This window comes from Corella eumyota, chromosome 1 (assembly GCF_963082875.1).
Source record: "Corella eumyota chromosome 1, kaCorEumy4.1, whole genome shotgun sequence".
NCBI lineage: Eukaryota > Metazoa > Chordata > Ascidiacea > Phlebobranchia > Corellidae > Corella > Corella eumyota.
Window position 1 is genome coordinate 16,711,893 of NC_137490.1, and position 17,218 is coordinate 16,729,110.

Consider the following 17,218-nt stretch of genomic DNA (forward strand, 5'->3'; position numbering starts at 1 on the left):
ATTTAAACAACAAGACTACAAAACGCAATAAGTTAACTCAGCAAAAACTTGACCTACAAACTTTAATCAACACAACTTAAAACTATATTTCGTCACTTAAGACAAAAACAAAACAAACTGAAATCGATAAATCATTGACACGTTGTTACGCATGATTTGCCAAATCACGTGAATGATTTTTATCCCCAACATATAAGTTACTATAAAAAAATAATAAAAGGAATTGAGTGGTACTAAAATGGTTATAATAACAGTTATTGTAACAAAAAATTTAAAGATTTAACATTATTTTATTGCAAAAGGTTTGAATATCGTTTTTTTATAAAATTATCTATCACGCAAAAAACCGCTTGTTTTTGTGCAAACTTTGGATTTTTGAACTTTATTCGTAATGTACGGAAATAATTACTACGAATCTGACTAATTTAGCTTAGTTCCTGGATATGAATAACTTTTAAACCAATTTTTAGGACGTTATGCAAAGTAGCAAATTATTTTAAAGGTGTTTAAGACTAAAATGGTTAGTATGAAATAAATTAATTTTCTAAAATAGCGCATTGTTAACCAAATTTGTTAAATTTTTAACATTTTTTTAGAAAATAATCACATTATGGTAAACGAATTTCGATTAAGTGGGTTGCTGATTATACTAACAGGTACAATTCGAGATATTTTTTAGTGCGGTATAATTTGCTATCTTAAGAGTATTTCTTTACAAGCCATTGTTTATTTTGTAGCAAGTGTTATTCAAAATGGAGCTTCGACTCTAGATGAATATTTAAATAAGTACGTATATCTTAATTTTAAAATTAAACAAAATGTTTATATTTTTTAAATGTCGCTGCACATTTGTCTTTATTTTAGAATCGGAGCTCAAACAGATCTAATTGTTGATGTAGGTAAGTTTTTTTCACCAACAACTAACATAACGATGTTATTCACATTTAAAAAAAGATTGGTAAAGTAACTTTTTTTATATACTTTAAAATAAAATGTATTAAAATTGGATATATGATTAGAAAAGCGACAAATAAATGAAGCAACAACTGCTAACCCATCCTCTGTTACATCTGAACCGCCAAGTAAGTGTATTTTAAATTAGACTAAAAAACGTTTTTTAAGATTGGGGGCAATAAAAATGTGGCACAGAGGGGTTATGACTTCATTTCCGCTCAAAAACTGATAATCGAAATACGTATTTTCGTCAAATATTGCTCCCGTTGACCCCTTTATCCCCTTTGTGCCAACTTTTAGTTAGCAAAATTCGATTGAAAATTGAATTTACTTTAAGATTGGGGCAATAAAAATGTGGCACAGAGGGGTTATGACGTCATTTCCGCTCAAAAACTGATAATCGAAATACGTATTTTTGTCAAATATTGCTCCCGTTTACCCCTTTATCCCCTTTGTGCCAACTTCTAGTTAGTATCATTCGATTGCAAATTGAATTTACTTTAAGATTGGGGCAATAAAAATGTGGCACAAAGGGGTTATGACGTCATTTCCGCTCAAAAACTGATAATCGAAATACGTATTTTTGTCAAATATTGCTCCCGTTGACCCCTTTAGCCCCTTTGTGCCAACTTCTAGTTAGTATCATTCGATTGAAAATTGAATTTACTTTAAGATTGGGGCAATAAAATTGTGGCACAGAGGGGTTATGACGTCATTTCCGCTCAAAAACTGATAATCGAAATACGTATTTTCGTCAAATATTGCTCCCGTTGACCCCCCTATCCCCTTTGTGCCAACTTTTAGTTAGCAAAATTCGATTGAAAATTGAATTTACTTTAAGATTGGGGCAATAAAAATGTGGCACAGAGGGGTTATGACGTCATTTCCGCTCAAAAACTTTTATAATAAGTCATAAACTGCTTCGAATGTTTTTTTACATTTTAAATATCACGGTTGTTTTAATATTTATTTTATGCTATAAACACAATGAAATAATATTTTAATGACGTCCCCCACGCAGATCGTGACGTCAATAAAAAATAAAACATTCCGCACTCTGCACATGCACTCCACCTTTTACATAGGCAAAAAGTACTCCGCACTCCGCACAAGCACTCCACCTTTTACATAGGCCCACAAAGATTGTAAAAGGTTAAAACAAGAGCTATAAAAGAAATCAAACTGGGGGATTTCCCTGTTTAAAAAGTTAAGATTTTAGCACATGTTAATAACCTGAACTGTTTTTAACATATTTGAGCTGATTTTACATTTTTAACAGGTTCTTGCGATCAACAACCGTGTCTGAACGGCGGCACCTGTATAGAAATAAACGAATGTCGTTGTTCCCCAATGTTTTTCGGCTTTCGGTGTCAATATAGTAAGCAAATGTATAACGTTGTACTTTTAACATTAACTTAAATATATTTGTTACGTTCGTTACATACTACAGTAATTTATTGCAAGTTTTTTCTTTGTAAAATAAACAAGAAGCAACATTTTTTTAGATGGTTATGACAAAAACCCAAGTGATGTTGTAGACACAACAGTTGAAACAACAGGTTCAATTTGTACCATGTTTGGTCCTGGTAATGTTATTACATTTGATGGTTTGGTGTATGATTTTCCAGGAAAGTGTCAATATGAAATGGTATCAGTAACAGATGTAGTAGATTTCAAGGTATGCCCTACCAGGTTTTAAACAAATAAAAAAATGGCTGTGAATGAAAAATTATTTTAATTTAAAAAAATTGTAAACCATTATTGTTTAATAGGTTTTGGTACGTAAGAACCCGAATTGTACCCAAAACAATAAATATGTGTACTCCAATGGTAACTGCATCAGTCTAGTGACTGTTTATGTGTCTTCCGCAAATATAAAGATCACAATCTCTGAATTATCAGTTGCAATTAATGATGCACCGTAAGTTATACTGTATTTAAAAGGTGTTTTGTAAGATATATAAAGTAAACATTAATTTTTTTGAATAATTACCAGTTGTTTTCAGAATCTCACTTCCATATGATGGATATGGTATTATGGTTTCTCGTATCAATCCCTATGTGATAATGACACTCGGAGGCATGACTCTTCGATATGATGTTGTGTCATCATCAGTTAATATTATCTTATCGCCTGACCTTTACCAAAATAAGACTACAGGTCTTTGTGGCAACTACAACGGGTTGAGTTCAGACGACTTAGTTTCTAGGCAAGGTAAAATGACCTCAACATTTTTTACATAAACAACAATAGCATTGGAATTGACAAGAGATATCTATATATATATTTCTTACAAGCATCCATTGCTAAAATTTTTTTTTATATTTAGGAGAAACAGTGGTAGGGTCTGAAGGTCATATTGTTGCAAAGACCTGGATTGAAAAAGATGTGGATGAAACGTGTTACGATATTGCCATGATTCACCAAAATATCACAGATTGCATAGCAACAGATGTAAATTTTTAAACATATCAAACTAAACTTAAATGTCACAAACTATTTTGCAACTTTTGTTTTTTAGGAGGTTGCTTTGATTTGCAACATTCTTTGGGCCTATTTCCTTGATTGCCATAACTACTTAAACCCGAGCAAATTTTATGAGTTATGTAAAACTGAGCTGTGTTTGTGTGGCTACAAAACTAGACCTGATTGTCAGTGTGATGTCGTGTCCCTTTATTCAAGGCAGTGTGCTGTAGCTGGGGGGCATACACCAAACTGGAGATCAGAAACTCATTGCTGTAAGTTACACATAGTGTATATATAAAATTGTAATTTTATTCATTACATGTTCCCTTATTCGGTTATACTAAAAGAATTTTTGCTTTCCATTGTGTATAACAACTTAATGTTTACAGTAAGAACATGTACAGGAGCTCAAGATTGGCATGAATGTGGAGTCGAATCTCCTCCAACTTGTATGATGCAACATTTAGTTCCTAACCAAAACTGTTTTGATCGTTGTCAATGTTCAAGTGGTAAGATATGTGCTTTAGTTATCAGTAGCGTTTATTTGTATGTTTAACAAAATAGGTGGTACTCAAACAGTTTAATTGAATTCAAATTTTTATCCCAGATCTTTATGCAAATGGAAGAGAATGCACTGTGCTGTCAAACTGTCCTTGTATCCACAGAGATATAGAATACAGACCTGGTAGTGAGGCCAGTATACATCAATGCAATAACTGGTAAACTATATCATTTTAGTGAATAAATATTTATTTTATTAATAATTACACAAAAATCTTTACATATTAATCTTAATTGCATAAAAACCTTTACATATTATTCTTAATTGCAAAAAAATCTTTACTTATTAAAATGTATTGATATTAGCACTTGCTCATCTGGCCAGTGGAATTGCGTTGAATCTATGTGCCCTGGAACAGCTACTGTTCAAGGTTATGGTCATATTGAAACATTTGACAAAAAATCCTACACATTTAATGGGCGGTGTCAGTATATTTTTGCAAAAGATTGTGTGGACAACACATTTTCAACTTATTTGGAAAATTGTGAATGTGGTGTAGATGCTGGTGTCAGTTGTGTAAAAGCTTTTACCATTTTACTTCATATTCATGGAAGAACTCAGGTAATTTTATTAGTGTTAATTTTATTTATTAAATAAAAATTTACATTTATTATGTGATATATTTAATTCACAAATTGCACTTTGATTTTTAGGAAATTTCGTTGAATGATGATTATGTTGTAAACATTAACAGATATGAAGTTCATTTACCTTACAAATCTGGTAAGTAAAATTTTTCTAAAAACCCATAAGGAAATATGTCACAACCATATAAATAAAAAAACATTATTTTAGGTGACTTACACATATTTCAACTTTCATCCTTGTATGTGGAAGTTAAACATGAAGCTACAGGAATTCAAGTAATTTGGGATGGACATAAAACCATCTTTCTTACGATTCCACAAAAATATAGAGGTCGCTTTTAAATTTACATTTTTATATTGTAAAACATATAAAAACGAAATGTAACCATAAAAAAAACCAAAAAAAAAACGAAATGTAACCTTTATAAATGAGCAGGTAAAGTCTGTGGAGTTGCTGGAAATTACAATGGAAATGCTGCAGATGATTTCATTTCATCACAAAATATGATTGAAAGCACAGCTGCCTCATTTGGAAATTCCTGGAAGTTAAACCAAGATTGCCCGAATGTTCCTGTAGAGGAAACACATCCATGTGAAGTACACAATGATAAAGGTAAATTTTAAATAAGCATTACATTGTTTTGTTTGTTTCTATGCTTGGCACTTTTGACCCAATTTTTTAATATTACTATTGCCAATTCTATTTAATAAAATAGTTTATGTTAAACCATTTAAATAGGAATAACTGTTATGTTTATTTTTGGACAACAGCAAGTTATGCTACCGAGGCCTGTGAAAATATCTATAGTTCAAAGTTTGTAGCTTGTCATAATGTTGTTGATCCTGATCAATATTATAAGAACTGTAGATATGAGTTTTGTGAATGCACAAAGGCTTTAAACTCAGAGTGTATGTGTGATTCATTAACTGTATATGTTCATAAATGTTCTGAAGAAGGTATTTTATTAAATTGGAGATCACCAGATTTCTGTGGTAAGTTGCTGCATATGGTTTTAATTTAATAACTACTTTAATGTAACATAAATACAACAAACTTAATTTATCCCTTTTTTTAATAGTTTTTTATCACTTATAATTAAGGGTTGTATTTTTGTTGTTTGTATTAGAAATGATATGTAAAGGGGGGCAAGAATATGCTCGATGTGCTTCGGGTTGTGGAAAAAACTGTCGATCATTGTCAGTGCCAGAGACCTGTGAAAATCAATGTTGTGAGGGATGTAACTGTCCCAAAGGGCTTTATCTTGATCCATTGGGTAAGTTTAGTTAACGTTAAGGAAATATTACTTAATTTAATATGGATTAAGGTAACATTGCAAAATATGTGCAGGTGTTTGTGTTAAGGATAAAATGTGTCCGTGCTACCACCTTGGTACTTGGTACAATCCTGGACAAACTATTCACACACCAGGAGTTTTATGGTAGGTGCTTTAAAAAAAAGTTTCCTGATTTCGATTTAAATAGAGCAAAAATAAAAAAACATTTTGTTCAGCTTAAACCATTAGTTAAGATGTTTGTACTTTTTATTTAAGTCAATGTGTAAGAGGAAAGTTGGAATGTGAAGGTGAAGGCACCCTTCCATCAAGCTGTCCAATTGGGCAAGTGTACCACAACTGTTCAGAGGGGTATGATGGCGAAAAATATGGAGCCGAGTGTTCAAAAACTTGCCAAAATAGAGATTTGCCATGTCCAGAAACATTATGCCAACCAGGTAAAATTAAGTGACTTTTTTTAATAGCCATTTAAAATGCTTTATTGTAAGTTACTCTGCTGATTTTATTGTTTAGGTTGCACATGTCCTATCGGTTATGTTTGGTATGAAGATAGTTGCATTGATCCAGATTATTGCCCTTGCTTACATAATAACAAGGCCTACAACGACACTCAAACTTTAAATGTTGAGTGCAATGTTTGGTAAGAAACACTTATAAAAAAAATTGCAATGTTTGGTAAGAAACATTTCAGATTGAATCACTTTAAAATGTTGTATTTTAAAATTGCTAATATCTTTAAGTCAATTTAGCTTTTAAGATTAAGCATATATTTATACATTTTTAGCACATGTAATAAAGGCCAGTGGTCTTGTACTGGTGATTATTGTGGAGGTGAATGTAGTTTAACTGGAGAATCTCATTTTTTAACATTCGATCAAAAGTGGTTTGATTTCAGTGGGGATTGTGAATACATACTTGCAACTGTAAGTTATAAAAATGTTTGAAATGGTGTCAATACATCACCAAAGAAATTAATGACAAAGTATTGATGTATCAGTTTACCCCATTCAGAATCTTTTAATGTTTTTTCCTTTTTAAATAACTTTTTTTATTTTAAAGGATGAATGTGGATTAAATAGTGATAGTCATTTTATGATCTATTTTAAATCCAACCCATGCGAAACACTTGGTTATATTTGTACCAGAACAATCACTATAATTCTTGGGGTAAGCTCATCCTATCAAAGATAACTACTACTTTTAAAAGTTGTTAATTTCTCAATAACTTGTTAAGGTTATTTTAGCCATATAAATATTTGTTTTTATTTTTTAGCGAAACCAGATTCAACTTGATTCTGGATTACCTCCAGAAGAAACATCAATAGCTGACTCTACAGATGAGGATATACCTTATGAGATAACCAAAAGTGGATTTTTTACCGTTGTATCAACTGCTACCGGTATTACTCTTATGTGGGATCATGGAACTAGGATTTATTTGGAACTTGCAAATTTTCACATGGTAATGATTTTTTAAATAATATCCAAAGATTTTTAAACTGAAATTGTAAAAACTGAATCAATATATAAAAATGTTGGACAAAACGAATTGGTTTTTTATCCATTAATAATAAATTATTTTGTTATTACAGGGGAAGGTTTGTGGTCTTTGTGGCGACTTCAATGGAGATGAAAACAATGACTTTTTGTTGAGAAATTTGGATATTGTAACCAGTAGCGTCGCTTTCGGAAACAATTGGAGATTAAAAGCATCATGTCCTGTTAGTAGCGGAAATCAAACAAACAATGTTGATTCGTGTGAGTTATATCCAAACAGAAAGTCATGGGCAACAAGGCAGTGTAATATTATGAAAGGACCTGCATTTACAGAATGTCGACAAGAAGTAATATTTACTTTTAAACTGTTAAATTTAATTATAAACAAGTAGTTTCTCATATTTGCCATACATAGTATACATTCATGTTATAAAATTGTGTATTGTAGGTTGATTATGAGAAATATTACCAACATTGTATGTCAGACACATGTGGATGTGAAGCCGGTGGTGATTGTGAGTGTTTTTGTACATCAGTAGCAAGTTATGCTCATACTTGTGCCCATCATGGAATTCTAGTTAGTTGGAGGTCACCTTCTGTTTGTCGTAAGTAAAATTCACAAACTTACTAAAAACATTACCTAGTTGTACTAACATTTAAGTAGATTTTTAGGAATTACTTTTAATTTAGCTACAATGTGTGAGCAATACAATCAAAATGACACTTGTGAATGGGAATTTGAGCCTTGTGGTACATCTTGTCCTGATACTTGTTGCAATAGAAATAATCAATATAACTGCCACCTGCCATGTTTGGAAGGATGTCATCCTAAATGCCAATTTGGGCATGTTTTTAGGTAAAAAAAAATTTCTAAATAAAATCAACCCAATTAATCCAAGATAAATTTTTGCGTTTAATTTGTTTGGTAGAAAATAACTATAAATTGTTTTTAGTCCGGATTTGCAAACATGTATTCCAGAGGAAAGCTGTCCAACTTGTGCAGCAACAACAACAGCAGTTGTAACTACTGTGTCTCCGACAACTGTGGTTACTCAAACTACCGTAACAACAGGTATGTAAATATTTCTATTTTTTTGTTTAAACTATTTTTGTTTAAAACAATATATGTTTTATTTGGTAAAAATTATAAATTTATTTAAAAAAAATGTGTAATACATTTTATTATTTAATACATCAGCTACTACTATTTCTGCAACCAATGCAACTATTCAGCCTACCACTACTGTAGCAGTAACTACTGTTTTACCAGTAGCAGGACCTACAATTCCTTCTTTTTGTCCGACATATTGCACTGATCGTAATGGAGATGCTAGACAGGTAAAGTAATTGTTGTTAAATAAGATTTATGCTCGAGTTAACTTTTTCGAGAAAAATAAATTATGCTTTTGAACTCTGTTAAACTTATTGTTTAAAAAGTAGTTCTTTTTATCTTTTTTTAGAATAAGGTTTAGAATAAGGTTTTGATGGGTAATCTTGTTTTATATTTATTATACAGCCAGGTGAAATTTGGTTTGATGAATTTTGTAATGAACAGCAATGTGCATTTTTTGAAACAGACTGCCCTTCTGTAAAAAAGACGTCCAACTCATCTTGCGTATTTAGCATTCACTGTTCCCTATACCAACACTCAGATGTAATTGTTTATGCAAATGCATCATTGGACCCAGATCCATGTTGTGATGAGATGCATTGTAGTAAGTGGTTTAAAATATTTAATTTATAAGAAAAGTTGTTTTTAAGCCTTAAAGTAGTTATAGTTCATGCTTTAACTTTTAGTATGCAATAATGACACTAAACTTGCATCATCCTGTCCTGAATGGCCAACCACATTTACTTGTGAGTCAACCCAGGAAATTCAGCAAGTTGATATTTATCCTGACAGCGATGGTTGTTGCCCTGATCTTTCCTGTGGTAAGTAGTATCATTTTTTAACATTTGTAAATCAATAAAATACTTCGCTAGGCTCATTTTCTTAACGCAATATAAAGTTAAGCCTAATATTTAGTTTAAATTTTGCAGTTTGTAAAAATGATACTTATCTTGCTCTGAACTGTCCAAATTGGGACTTGCAGTGTGGTATCGGAGAAGAAAGAATATTAAACTCTACCTTAAATTGTTGTCCTGTTTATACTTGTCCATGTAAAGATTGTGTTTTACCTGATAACTCTACACAGTTGGTATGTATAATTTTAAAAATCGTTTTCTTTTAAAGAAGGATTTTAAAATGGACGTTTTTAGTAATTCCAAAAACAATATTTTTTTTGATCCTGTAATTTGTTAAAACAACAACAACTATCACTAATATTTAAACAGACTGGTGGTACGTGGAGTACAAATGATGGGTGCATTACTAAACACTGTCAACCCAATTCACCTTGTCCAACAGTAAAGATATTGGTTAACAAATATGATGCTTGTACCTCACCAAATCCTAACATTTGTACTTCACATGAAGAACTTCAGGAAGTAATTTTAATTAAATTTAAATTGTTAGGTTTATTTTATGTTTGAAGATGCACAATAAAGTTTAATCATGTAAAAAGTAGCCTACCAGTTTTAGACTTGTGTTAAAAGAAAATACATTTTACTATACTTGCAATAAAATAATATATGCATATGTATATTTGCCTTCATTACAGGTTTATTATACTAATCCTACTGATGACCCTGACACATGCTGTCCAGAATTTAAATGCCAATGCAATGTTTCTCTACCAGGAAAACAATGCCCACAATCTTTTAAAACTATGGAATGTTCAGAATATCAAGAAATACAAGTTGAATCATTTTTTCATGACAGTTCTGAATGCTGCCCAGTTTATTCATGCGGTTAGTGTTACAACATAGACTTTGTTTGTAGTTTTAAAGCAATTTTTGTTGTTTTAATTTTCTTTTACATTTATTGTAGTATGCAAGCAAAATGTATCAGAAATTTGTGCACAATGGACTGACTTTTCTTGCCAGGCAAACTATACAAAGAAATTTCTTGGATACACCAACGAAAGCGACCTGTGTTGTCCCTCTTTTCAGTGTAGTAAGTTTTTATTGCTTAATATTTTCAATGTTTAAACAGTGTTGCGAAATGTTTTTAATGTTTAAATAGTGTTATTGTGTGTTAAAATTGTTTTTTTTATTATTCAGTACCACAGTTATGTCTTACTCCAGAAGGGCTGCCTTTTACAGTAAGTTTTTAACAATTTCTTATTTTTATAGAAGTAAATGGGTGCATAATGTAAATTCTAATTTAATATTTAAAAATTAAGTTACTATTTGTTTAAAATTTACCTATTAAACCTTGAATATAAAATTGCTGTGTTTCTATTAAGGGCATAGTGCATTACCAGTTAGAAGGCAAATGTTGTGAGCGGGAGTGTTTTGATGATGAAGATCCTGTGCATGTGACAGATACTTGTCATCAGTCAACTTGTAATTATACTTGTTCTCATGCACAACACAAATCTCTTATGAAAGTAACTAAGAATCCCAACAAACCATGCTGTTATGAATTTGATTGCGGTGAGTTTTTTAAATTTTGTTAATATTCTTTTTACATAGCTATATTTGTAACAAAAATGTTTACTTTTTAATTGTTTTTAAAAACTATCTTGGTTCGTATTGAAAAAAATTTAATTGTCGTTTTAAGTATGTGACAACAGGACTTGTGCTGTACCAACATGTACTGAAGTTGAGTCTTTGGTTTTGGTCCAACCGGCTGATAACTTTTACAATTGTTGTGCCACCTATGTTTGCAGTAAGTTTTGAAAACTAAAAAACTTTTGATGCTAAATAAATATAAAAATAGTTTTTTTAGTGCTAGTAGTAAAAGAGATTATCTTACAAAAAAATTGCTTTAAATTATTCCAGTGTTACTAGATATATTTTTTATGTTTTTAGATAGTGTTAGATGTTCCTATAAAGGAGAATTTTTTCAGGTATTTTCACTCACCATTATTAGTCTTTGTAAATTTTAGTCTAAAGTCATATACTTTTTGCAGTAAGTAAACTTCTATTTTTACCAACAGCCCAATGAAACATGGATTGATGGATGTGAGACTTACAGCTGTCTTTACAACGAATCTACTTACTTATACGTTGCTACGGTGATATTAACAACCGAATGTGTTCCTATTACATGTCCAAATGACCAATATGTTAGAATTGAGAATGGAACTGATAATGCTGGGTGTTGCATAAATCATTATTGCGGTAACTTTTAGGATTTAAATTTTAAAAAATTAACAATTATTGTTACAACTTAATGGATAGGCATGTTTGTTAAGTTAAAATAATAATAAAAATTTTAACTGTTTATTTCAGATTGTAAATATGCTAAAGTTGATGGTCAAAACAAAGCGGTAAGAAAAATATTTTAATAAAAAAAAAGTTTTGAATTGTAAAGGATCATTTATTTAAATTTAACAGAAATATTCATTAATAAGTGTAGCCTATTGGGTTAAATTTTCAATTTATGACAATAAATACCAAACTAGAACTTGGACTAACTAAACATTGTTTGTTAAAGATTGGTTACGAGTACCCAAACCCATTGAACCCGCTATGTTCAACAATGCGTGTTATAAAAACAAATAAGCTATGTCCAGAGGTTGAACCCTATACACCACCATGTGCCAGTAATGATGTGTGTGGAGAATGTGAGGAAACTGTGTTTGTTAATGAAACACTTTGTTGTGGCAACATAACCAGATGTGGTAGGATATTCACTTTCTTATATTTTAAGCTATGAGAAGTCATCTTATTTATGACTAGTTTAGGGTTCAAATAAAAGCAATAAATATAAAGAATTTAATTTAACAGTCCCAAATTTAAAAATATCACTCATATATTTTAACAGAACCAAAATACTGTCCAACACCAGTTCAATGTGGAGCTGGTCAAAAAAGAGTAGTTGTATCCAATACAACATGTTGTACCACTTATGATTGTATATGTAAGTTATTAATTTAAAGAGAGCATTTTTTTAGGTTACATTTTTAAGCAATTGTTTTAAGTTAAACTTTGATTTTTTTATGTCTGTTAAATTACAATTTTTGAAATTTTGATGTGTACACACTATTTATATAAAACAACATGGTAAAATTTAGGTTCGTGTGATTTGGGCCAGCTTAATATCAACACTTTTCAATGTAGTGAAAATGTTGACTTTACTGGAAATTGTACATATCTTGTTACCAAGGTAATTTTTTGCATTATTTTAACAGATTTCTAAATTTTTTTGATTTAGAACTTTTAAATTAAGACATTAAGGTTTAAAAGAGCTTTTTTGCAGACAATCGGAAGTGACTTATATCAGGTTTCAGCAGAGCAAAAATTCTGCACAGAAATATTTCCGAATTGGAATTATGCCATCAACCAAATGTGTATAAAAAAGCTGATTATTTGGTACAACAATAAAACCTATACAATTTGCTCTGAAAATGGAGAGGTATAGTTGTATTTATAGTTGTAAAACAGTTATATTAAAAATTAATACAATTTTTAATGTTCTTACATAATTTAGGTTAAAGTTGACGATTTTATAGTTCAACACAGCAATACTGGTGGAGTGCAACTGCAAGTTATTCATGTTGGTATTGAACCACTAAAATATGTTTCATCAATACGCTTTGAATTAGATCTTGTTGGTTTGGTTATAACTTACACTCATCCAGATGTTTTAAATAACCCTGACACAATTGGAATTTATAATGTTGAAGTATCAGCATCTAGCGAACAAGGAACTTATGGATTGTGTGGTGGGTTTTAAATAAAAATTTTCTGCTTTGTATTATGATAATACCTTGTTTACAATGTAACAGACCTTTATAAAACATTTCTGTTTGTAGGTAATTGTCATTTGAATCAAAGCCAAAATGAGACAGTTTGCCCTGAATTAATACCCATTTACCAAGAAGAGTACATTGAAGATGTAACTTGTCCCATTCCATGTGGAAACAATAATACCTGCGATGAAACACGTTGTAAAGGAATTGGTTCTTGTGGTGTATGCCATAATTGCTCCTATTTTAATTTACCTGATCCATGTGATGCACTAAGCAATTCGGTTTTTGGTAAAAATCCATAAAAAATAAATTTTAAAGATTTACTTTTCACTTAATTTTTTTATGTTGCTGAACCTTTTTTGTATTTTCTATACTATTATGCAGCAATGATATTTATTGTAATGGTTTACTGATAACAAGCAATTTTCATTATTTTAAATATTTTGATTCACAGATTCTTGTCACTTTAACAAAAACTTTGCTGAACTTGCAAGACTTTGTCAAGCTGAACAATGTTTTCAACAAAACGAGAGCAGATCTATTGTAGAAGAACAATGTGATACATGTACATCATCTTTTTTTTTAAAACATGTTATATCTTGCCAACAGGAAGGGTTTTGTAATGATTACACAAATCCTTTTTCTTGTAACAACGGTAAGTGAAGTAAAATGTGGAAGAATTATTTTGTAATAGATACTTGGTCACAGCTTTGAAATCTGTGAAATTAAAGTTATATGATAGCTGCTGAAAATTAAATATCAGGGATAACATTTTTTTTTTAATTTGCAAGGTAATGAAGAATGTGAGGGTATTCAAGAGTACGGGCTTTGTGTTGATTATTGCTTGATGGACAGAACCTGTGATGACATTAAAGTATTTTAAACATAATTGTTTTAGCAAAATTTTGACTAAAAAAGATTTTCAGTATCTGTTTATGTTATCTAGAGTAAAGTCTGGTCATGTTATCTGAAGTTTCATAATTGTTTAACATAGAATCTGATATTTAAAAACTTTTGTTATTTTAGTCTGGGGCACCAGTAAAATGTGGAGGTACTCTAGTTTCAGGATGTACTTGTCCAAGTGGATACGTGTTGCAATCATCAGATAACAGGACTTGCATCCTTGAAAAATGTATGTTTGCTAGACACTATATTATTTAAAAACCAGAACATTACTAAATTTAGAAATAAAACTGGGTTTGACATAAAATATATAAAAAATTAAAAATATGTAAATTTAGGTTGTTGTTCTGACCCACCTGTTTGTGAGGAGGGAATCAATTACCAACCAGTCCAAAATGGTACAGATAATTGTGGATGCATCATTTATACAAACCGATGTGGTAAGTTTTCTAATTCCATTCTTATCATTGATGAAAAGTATACTGGGTATTGGTAAAATCTTAATGAAGCGTTACAAATACAAGCATACACCTTTATCAATTTCTATATAAAGCTCGGATTTAAAAAATAAATTATTATAATATCGCATCTTTTTTAAACAGTATGTTCTCCCACTTGTAAACATCCTGTCACTGAAATGTTAATGACTCCTGGGCAATTTGTATCCGCTCCAGAAATATGTGGTGGATACCAGTGCCCTGCATTCAATTCCTCCGACCAAGAAGCAAACTGTGAATTTCTGCAGGCTTTTTTTGAAAAAGCAACATGTCTACCACCCCATACAGACCCAGATTTGATTTGTCCTGATTATCAGAGAAGAATATCAACTTATTCATCATTTGATTCCAATAACTGCTGCCCTATTTATTCATGCGAATGTAACCCTGATAGCGAATTACAAAATGAATGTCAACAATGGAACTTTGCTTGTGAAGAAAATTATTCCAAAAACAGGACAAACTCATTTGATAAATGTTGCCCAGAATATGAATGTGTATGTAACCCATCATGTTTGATTCAATATCAGACTTTAATTGATGGTTGTAATTCCCCAAAAATATTATCTGTTTCGCCATTGCCAAAAAATACCTTTGATTACTTGTGCTGTCCAAATACAACCTGTGTTTGTCCCACTTGTTCTATCGATTACAAGGAAAAATCTGTTTGGGAAAGTGAATTAAAACTCGGTGAGATAGTTGTTGAAGATGGACCAACAGTTGAATGTTGTCAACCATACAAAATTGTGTGCGATTATGATGTTGAATCCTCACCCATTTGTGCAGCATATAAGCAAACTTGTGGACCAGGTTACAGCAGTTTTCAAAATGGAACTTATTCTGGTTGTTGCCCTGTAGAGTACTGTTATTGTGATACAAGTTCATGTGACAGCCCTCCAACTTGTACACTACCAAAGTATCTAGACATTACATCAAGTACAGATTCATGTTGTAATACATATGAGTGTGTATGTCCACCATCTAATAATAGCCTGGTTTGTGTGTCACCTAAAGTACCAGATTATACTACAACTATCTGTCCAACTAAGTATTGCAAATGTCCTGACAATTGTCCATTGGATCCAGTTATTAACTGTACGAGTAAGCCTGGATGTCGACCAGTCGCTGAAGAAAGAGATGAATGTGGTTGTGTTATAAATGCTACTTGTGTTGCTGATCCATCACCGTGTGAACAGGAACCCTCTTGCGCTGTATGTTATTATTCTGTGGAAGTTAGCACAGAATTTATTGTTGGGGATTGCAATTCCACTTGTTCAAAATATGAATGTCAAAGAAATGTATGTCCAGGGCCTAGTACAGATCCAAATATATCATGTCCTACTTATCAAAAAGTTTCTACCTCATTTTCTCCAACTGATACCGAGAATTGTTGTCCAAATTATGATTGTGAATGTAAACCCGACAACGAATTACGAACTGAATGTCCTCAATGGAACTTTGCTTGTGGAGAAAATTATTTCAAAAATAGGACAAACTCATTTGATGAATGTTGCCCAGAATATGAATGTGTATGTAACCCATCATGTGTTATTCAATATCAGACATTAATTGATGGTTGTAATTCCTCAAAAATATTATCTGTCTCACCATTGCCAGAAAATCCCCTCGATTACTTGTGCTGTCCAAATACAACCTGTGTTTGTCCCACTTGCTCTGTTGATTACAAGAAAAAATCTGATTGGGAAAGTGAATTAAAATTTGGTGAAATAGTTGTTGAAGATGGACCAACAGTTGAATGTTGTCAACCATACAAAATTGTGTGCGATTATGAAGTGGAATCCTCATCCATTTGTGCAGCATATATGCAAACTTGTGGACCAGGTTAGTTTTCAAAATGGAACTTATTCTGATTGTTGCCCTGTAGAGTACTGCTATTGCGACACAAGTTAGTTTTTAAAATTTTAAAAACAACGCCCATAATTATTTTAAACACATAAAACAAAGACGTGCAGTAACCCAATTTATCACAAAACATATTGTTTTGATTAATTTATAAACTATGTTATTTACCTAAATCATACTTTTTTTGTAATTTCAGGTACAACTTGTTCTCAATCACCCATCATGCGAAAGTTGACTGTAAGTGACAACGGAATAAACTGCACAGCTGAAAACGAAGTTAATATACCAACTTGTGAAGGAGCTTGTATTACTTCCTCGAGATTTAACATGTAATCAAAAACTGTAAAAATTTGTATTAGTAGAGCAAACAATTTGTTTTTATATTTAGCAAAAAGTATTAAAATAGTTATGAGCATCTTTAAAATAGAATATAAAAAAATTGGTAAACTCGTAAATTCTTTAAAAAATTCCTATTTTTAGCATTACCAAAACATTTGTGTCTCAATGTCGATGTTGCCAGATGAAAACTTTTGAAGTAAGACTAGCAAATCTTCTTTGTTCCAATGGAACCACTTTCCAACAGAAATACGATTACGCAACTACTTGCGCTTGTGTTGAGACAGAGTGTGTAGAGTAATACTTTAATCTTATTTAAATATTCTGCACTTTATTATATCTATCCACAAAAAAATCTTTTTTGGTGCTATTAAAAAAATATTTACTAAATTAAAAATGTATGTTAGCTACAACATAAATTACAATTGCATGCTTTCATATTACCTAAATGTGGCCAAA

General features: G+C 31.2%; 1 protein-coding gene across 1 annotated transcript; it reads left to right on the forward strand.

Moving 5' to 3' along the window:
- The first annotated feature begins 517 nt into the window (after positions 1 to 517).
- On the forward strand, positions 518 to 17,060 carry LOC145740992 (uncharacterized). Its single transcript, XM_082558662.1, has 52 exons — positions 518 to 524; positions 597 to 656; positions 1,020 to 1,082; positions 2,460 to 2,632; positions 2,727 to 2,875; positions 2,961 to 3,169; positions 3,285 to 3,409; positions 3,477 to 3,693; positions 3,811 to 3,930; positions 4,029 to 4,140; positions 4,289 to 4,544; positions 4,637 to 4,706; positions 4,779 to 4,901; positions 5,007 to 5,183; positions 5,342 to 5,527; positions 5,698 to 5,844; positions 5,919 to 6,009; positions 6,121 to 6,299; positions 6,376 to 6,502; positions 6,647 to 6,785; positions 6,922 to 7,029; positions 7,136 to 7,324; positions 7,455 to 7,706; positions 7,808 to 7,964; positions 8,050 to 8,215; positions 8,313 to 8,431; positions 8,558 to 8,697; positions 8,876 to 9,074; positions 9,157 to 9,291; positions 9,400 to 9,557; positions 9,694 to 9,846; positions 10,020 to 10,209; positions 10,289 to 10,414; positions 10,522 to 10,562; positions 10,707 to 10,896; positions 11,024 to 11,131; positions 11,275 to 11,312; positions 11,403 to 11,586; positions 11,698 to 11,735; positions 11,903 to 12,089; positions 12,233 to 12,328; positions 12,483 to 12,574; positions 12,668 to 12,823; positions 12,899 to 13,133; positions 13,224 to 13,448; positions 13,615 to 13,815; positions 13,952 to 14,034; positions 14,187 to 14,292; positions 14,402 to 14,503; positions 14,666 to 16,402; positions 16,620 to 16,752; positions 16,904 to 17,060. Exons 1-52 carry the CDS (start codon positions 518 to 520, stop codon positions 17,058 to 17,060), a joined length of 8,931 nt encoding a protein of 2,976 aa, XP_082414788.1.
- The last annotated feature ends 158 nt before the right edge of the window (positions 17,061 to 17,218 follow it).